At 36.5% G+C, this 7162-nt stretch overlaps 1 protein-coding gene across 1 annotated transcript; it reads right to left on the bottom strand.

The window, feature by feature from the left end:
- Positions 1 to 2170: 2170 nt before the first annotated feature.
- LOC135260901 (lactose-binding lectin l-2-like) lies at positions 2171 to 6734 on the bottom strand. Its single transcript, XM_064346616.1, has 6 exons — positions 6608 to 6734; positions 6216 to 6293; positions 5630 to 5730; positions 3849 to 3983; positions 2472 to 2580; positions 2171 to 2386 (listed from the first exon to the last, which is right to left on the bottom strand). The coding sequence occupies exons 2-6, from the start codon at positions 6274 to 6276 to the stop codon at positions 2307 to 2309; spliced, it is 486 nt and encodes a 161-aa protein (XP_064202686.1). The 5' UTR covers positions 6277 to 6293; positions 6608 to 6734; the 3' UTR covers positions 2171 to 2306.
- Positions 6735 to 7162: the final 428 nt, after the last annotated feature.

Genomic DNA, 7162 nt, shown 5'->3' with positions numbered 1-7162 from the left:
TAAATGACGCCAAGTTAGGGTACTACAAACAATATAGGCTATCTTGCCTCACCGAAATTAAATAAGATGTATTCCAAAGCAATGCTACCTAATATTTCCTCAATTCTTGCAAGTCACTTGGCCCTGTGTTTTGTAATCTTACCATTTTACAATGTCATGCCAACTTTGTGTCAGATCAAAGTGTCAAATATTTCGCATTGCCTCATGGAACACATTGAAATTCATGTAGAAAACTGCTGGTGAGTAACTACAGGCAGCATATTTCTCCACAAAATATATGTTTATACTTGCTTCTGAACTGAATTTTAGTAAATGTACAAGTTATTGTATATCTTCTACGTACAATAAATACTGCATGTCAAATACATACATAGAGAACTTCTTTATCCTCATGGGGACATTTCCCTGGCAGCATGTTACATTCACATTTACGAACAGACATTTATACCAAGAAACATACAATCATTCACGCAACAGAAAGGCTGGACAGCGAAATACATACACACCAATACAAATTGGACATATAGACGCCTATTCAATCAATCTTGACTGTGAGAAAGCCATCCACATATGTTTGGCCTGTCCATGTAGTGCATGCTTATACACACAGGGCCAAGTGACTTGCAAGAATTGAGAAAATATTGGGTAGCATTGCTTTGGAATACATCTTATTTAATTTCGGTGAGGCAAGATAGCCTATATTGTTTGTAGTACTGTAACTTGGCGTCATTTAGATATCGATACTTTTAATGGCAGGTCTGGATTTTGGCAGTCTGAATAAATGAGTTATAGACGGTGTATGTCTTGTACGTGTGAGTAACTTGGCATTTTTGTACGTTGAAAACATGTTTTTTTACGAGATTAACCAATACATTGTCGCGTTTCAGGGTTGACAGGCTTTGCTCCCACATATCGATTTGTTATTTTGCTATCGCTGGCGCAAACACCGGTTCCGGTTCAGTGGTGTAACAAAGTGGAAGTCGCGCCCATAATTCATGCAAGGTATCATGGGAGCTAGGAATAAGGTGGATAGGACATATTAGAAAGAAAAAGAAAAAAAAATCCAAAAAATCTACACTTCAAAGGATTAATTAAACAAATGGCTGACTCGGTATTTGCATCAATTCCTAGCTGTACCCTCCAGCATGTTTCAATGAAGCTGTTGAAGTCATCCTAAATCAATGACTTGACAAATAACAGGTATGTCAGGTTATTTTTGCCATCATTTCAGCATTTAGTCTCAGGACTTTCCATTGCAAAACAGGGATGTGGCTCCTGCCTTTGGCACAGGTGTCATGGGACACATCAGAAGACGCGTGGCCAAGCCAAGATGTTCTTTGATGGGACTGTGTTTTAAAACACATTTTGATTATTCTGGGAGAAGCCATATTTATCTTGGACATTGGCATCCTTCTGCTGACGGGAGAGATGGGCTTATTTATTTTTTTTTAATTGTTTGCCATAAATCTCATAAACTTTGATGGTACTTAACATCCTTTCTCATTTTTTTGGAGGTTCCAGATTCTTGAGACTGACATATTTTAGATTTGAGCTGACAGTAAGCAATATATATATATATATATATATATATATATATATATAATCAGGAGCCTTTTCCAATAAATAATTTTAATTTCTGTTTATTCAATTTTAATTTTTAATTTCTTTTATGTCAATCTGTTGATTGACATAAAAGAGTTGGCATTCATTTAAAATCAGTACAGCTGCTATCTTTCCATTAAATACCGTATGTTTGCTTTAGGGCCATCAACAGTGGGGCAAGGTTTTTTGTAATACTGTGTTATTTCTACTTATGTAGATATTTAAAACCACATTTTTAAATGAACTGTCATAACTTGGTTCTGATAATAAATGTTATGTCCAACTTGGTGTTATCAGTACCTTGAGGATGTATATTCAGTGACATTCTGATGAATTGTATGTGTGAAACCTATACAGTGCATGTAGCCAACATGTATGCTGTTATCCCTAATGCTCCTGGACACAGATTGTTATTGAATGGGATGACTAGCATGCTATTTTAATAAGATGTATACATGCGGAGGAACTTATGAGGTATTGTGACCGTGGTCCCTGTTTGAGAGTCTGGACAAAACAGGAGGTGATACTGACCACAAATGACCAGAGAAACATGACCTCAAGACCTCGATAAGATGCTTAGGAAGGCTTTATTTGAGAGACAGAGGTAACAGAGATAATTCAAATGGACAGTGAGAAATCAAAGCTTAAAACCCATATCCTTCTGACAGGTCAGAGAGCTGCTTGTCTTCATTGATGCCAGCACTTCACGCTCTCCCTGCTGAACGCTGAACACAGATGAATCTGTACTGATATGTGCAGGGGATATCATTCCACATTTTCTGTACTGTAGATACAAGATAAAAATGAAAGGTCAGTAAGATCCAGTTGAATCCAGCAGGCAGTATTAAGGAGAATTTGCTTAATCTTACCAGACCAGTTTGAGTGCACACAGTCCTCATCACTTAAATTGTTGGGCTCCCCACTATTCCAGCGCTGATAATCCACTTTAGAGCCATCTGACCACATCCATGTACCCTCCTGAACCGAAAGGAAGAAAGTTAGGAAAAATGCTTGCGGTGATGACAGTACTAGTGTGCACTACAGCAGAGTCAAATACAAATACATTCCTGGTTGAATGGACTCCCACCGCTTAGAATTCTGTAGCATAATGAATTTAAATGTTCCAATTTAGGTAACATGGGCAAAATTATTGAAAGCTTTCAAAAGCCTTTGACACTGTGGACCACTGAAATAAGGGTGTCCTACAAGGGTCAATTTTACATCTTCTGTCCTTTATTACTTATGTAACCAAACCAAAAATATTCCAGGAACCATTTTTATACCAATGACACAGTATAGGTACAGTGCCTTCATAAAGTATTTAGACCCCGTCACTTTTTCCACATTGTGTTGCGTTACAGCCTTATTCTAAAATTGATAAAATTCATTGTTATTCTCATCAATTTACACATAATACCCCATAATGACAAAGCGAAAACAGGTGTTTTGAATTTTTGCTAATTTATTAAAAATTTTAAAAAACTGAAACCTGTTTTAACTTTGCCATTGTGTGGTATTGAGTGTAGACTGATAAAAATTAAGTTAATTTATTTTATAATAAGGAACTGTAGGTAATTTTCCCTATTTCAAGGGACTGCTTTTGGCAACACCGCATTTGCATAATTCACTTTTTCAGCATTGGCAATTCTTATTGCCTCTTAAAATGCAGTTTACTTTATCAGTGATGCAGAAAGTCTTTTTTTAAGTTGCTGTAATTGTCTCATTTATGTTTGTGTTTAAATATGTATTTTCTTCTGTTAAATGATAACAAGTAAAATGTATTCAGTAATTACAGAATGACACTTAGATTTTTGACTAATTTTGAAAGTGGGCACTTATGTACTTCATATCATATCATATATCAATTTTAATATCATTCATAATGATGTTCTCAAAAGAGGTATGTTGAAGTAATCATATTATTTATAACATTAAATGTTTTCACATTCTTAATTGCACAATAATTCAATAATCTTACTCATGAAAATGTGTCTTCAATATTATTTCATGAATCATCATATGTTGATTAATAGCTTTTTATATTTTGTTAAATAAGTGGTCTGATAGTCTGTTAACACAGAGTGGCATCAACCTTTTTTTCCCATTTTAAATTGATCCATTCAATCCAATTCATTCATTCAATGGAGAATTGACTCCATCAATTCCTAACTGATTCCTTTGAGTCCCTCCAGGAAATTCTCAAGTCTGGCTGGCATGTGCACACCTGCCATCTTTTTCCATAATACCTTTTGGCAGTCTGTCAGCCCGATCCAGAATGGATTTTCCTGTGGATCGGCGGCTTTGCAGAGGTCCTTGAGAAACTGAAATTCCTCAGCACTGTGCACTGAGGCCAGGTTTCCTCCTTGACTCACACAGAATGACTGCAATGGAACACAGGACATGAGATGTCAGTTTATTATAATTTATATTGATTATTTTGCTCGACACTGAAATGAGTCTGTGCATTAGACAGTTAGTGCAGTAGACAAATTAACTGTGTTCTTCTGAATTTAAAAAGACACGGATAGAAATTCATTAAAACCACCCGTTTTTTGAAAATGTGCCGATACATAATTTTATTAATTGAATAATTGTTATTATTTAAATAATTCTTAATTTTTATTTGTACTCAGGGACACATTGAGGGATCAGTGTCCTCCTCTTGAAGAGTGCTGAGTTTACAGAAAACTATAAAAACATACTAGGAAAACAAAATTGCAATAAGACATTCATCAAAAGATGAGAATGGTAATGCCACTGTCAGGGTTTGCAGGGAAATGGACCCAAAAGCAGAGTGGGGGGGAAAAAACCCAAGAACTCCAAATGGAAAATACAAGACATTAATTACAAAAAACCTGGAAACAAAGGGGCCACGAGGGGCAAAACCAAGATTACTCAAAAACTTCCGCAAATAAAATAAAAAACAGCCAAACTTCACAAAATCCAAGAACACACAGAACAGAAGTCGGGCAGGGCAGAACACACACAGGCGGAAACTCACAAGCAGAAACACACAGCAACACAGGCAGAAACACAAAGAACCAGCACCTGAGTCAGGCAAAGAGAGGACTTAAATAGGCAGGGCAACTAATAAGACACAGGTGAACTCAAAGAACAATCATCCAAAGAGGGAGGGGATAACAAGACATGGACAGAAACAATAATTGAATAATTTAAAACCATAATACAATTAACCACAGGGGAACGAGCGGAACACAAAACAGAAGTGCCGCCATCTGGCGGCTCAAAAAGGAAAAACAGAGACAAAGGCAGAATCCTGACAGCCACATGAATTAACACATTTACAATTGAATGTAATTGGGTTTTCTTTAAATCAGATTCCTGAAAAGATTTTTAAGTTTTAAAAAAGGTAGATAAGATTTCACTCAGTTTAATTAGGACGGAGTGTAGCACAGTGGGTAAGGAACTGGGCTTGTAACCGAAAGGTCGCAGGTTTGATTCCCGGATAAGGACACTGCCGTTGTACCCTTGAGCAAGGTACTTAACCTGCATTGCTTCAGTATATATCCAGCTGTATAAATGGATACAATGTAAAATGCTATGTAAAAAGTTGTCTAAGTCGCTCTGGATAAGAGCGTCTGCTAAATGCCTGTAATGTAATGTAATGTATACCCCTCCACATCTCTCTCAACCCTCCACCTCCCACATTGCAAAATGACTGGACAAAATTCCAATAATTTGTTTAATGGTAATTAAAGCCAGAGGAGGCTATTGTGAGGAAAGTTATGTCTAGGATATATTCTAAGATAAACCTAATTTTTTGGCTTCTTGTAGGTAGAAAGTAAAAAACTATGCTTATACTTTTGTCATTTTATTAAAACATCAAAAGGAGCTCCTGACTTGTTTTTTTTATCTTTATATTCAACACCATAATTTCTTATAAGAAATTCCTACATATATTAATATATTCACTGAATTCTTATTCTTATTCTTATTCTTGGTCTTGCTGTTGCTGCTGCTGTTAAAATTTAATTTTAAAGGACATATTAGTGCTGTTTTGTGTTACCTCAGCTTGGACCCAGTCCCACTGCTGTGGAAAATGCTTGAAGCAGCGGTCATTGAAGCCTTTCCAGCCATCAGGGCAGCTGTCCTGACACTGTTCGGATGCTGATGGAAAAATACAGAGAAAAATGCATAAAGCAATAAAATTACGGCATATCATTTTTCACTCAGAGACAATGCATTTCCTCATTTAGTTGGTTCTCAGCTCAGAGTTTTTGGGAACCACTGGGCTAACATATTCCTCTGTCACAGACCCCAGGATAAGTTCATTACAGTGGTGCAACATTGTTACACATTTGAGTAAAATAGTTGTTCCAAGTGTTCTTCAATCAGCAGATTGCTCCTAATTTCCCATTTAAATGCTAGTTTAGTTGTATGGTCACAGTGTTACAATGCCCAGTAGCTTTTTGAATTACCTTTGTCCCCTGTCCGGGGACGAACTTAAATATACATAAAAAAGAATAGTTAAATAGTTACATTTTCACCCCCCACACAGTGAACTGTCATTATGAGACACCTATAGAGCTTCCTGCAAATAATACATCATAACCTGTGTATAGCTAGCCATCTGAGATGAAAAAAACACCCACCCAAAATTAGGCCAGAAAGAACAACCATGAAAATGAGCTTTGCCATGGGGAAGGAGACCATGATGGATCTTCGAGAGTCTGGAGAGACAGAGGATTAAAAGATCACAATATCAGCCATAATGCAAGGAAAATGGTTCAGTGTAACAACCCCAAAAACACCTCGGACACACAGCTGTCGTCTTTCCAGTACATACAACAGCTTACCCAAAAAAGCCATACATAAAAGGCATATGACTAATTTCTGTGAAACAATATAATGCTTCTAAATATCCCCCCGCCCCTCCACATTTAACATAGAGCAGTACACACAGGGACAGTATTATTGCATTACATTTTGATGTTAAATTCAGGTTAAATACCTTATTCCCAAACAAAAGAAAATCAGATACAACCTGAAAGTAAAATAGATGCGTGGGTCTAGCTGTGTGTGATCCGTGGTTCTGTTCTGCTGTGATGAACGTGTCTTACATTGCTTCACTCTACCTTTATAAAGGGATTACACGGTGATATTGTAAACAATAGTGTTTCATGAGAAATTACTGCATCTTAGTCAGGCTAATCAAAGCATACAAAGAGGAGCTGCTTTGAGAAGCACATTGTCATGGCTGAATGGAAAGCAAATAGCGAATCCATCTCTCAGCACTCAATGTAAACAGAAAGGTTCGTGTGAGCTTAATGTAAGTTTACATCTGCCCCAGATACACTTTATCCCATCCTGGTGTCATCATTCTGTGTCTCTGCAGAGAGAAAAAAAATGCTGCTTTTGTGTTTTGCATTTAATATTTATAGAGTATTTCAAACCAAAAATAACATGAAGATGGTGACTATTTAAGGAAGAAATCACATTTAAAATGTTAAACTTCTTTATTTTTATTTTCATTTAACTGATTCATAATCAAGCACATTTTCCTATAATTGTAGTCAGCCATGTCAGCCTTTCTTGTCAT

The sequence above is a fragment of the Anguilla rostrata genome, chromosome 8, assembly GCF_018555375.3.
Source record: "Anguilla rostrata isolate EN2019 chromosome 8, ASM1855537v3, whole genome shotgun sequence".
NCBI lineage: Eukaryota > Metazoa > Chordata > Actinopteri > Anguilliformes > Anguillidae > Anguilla > Anguilla rostrata.
Note: the sequence above shows the minus strand (reverse complement) of the source record. Positions and strands in the feature narration are given on the sequence as shown.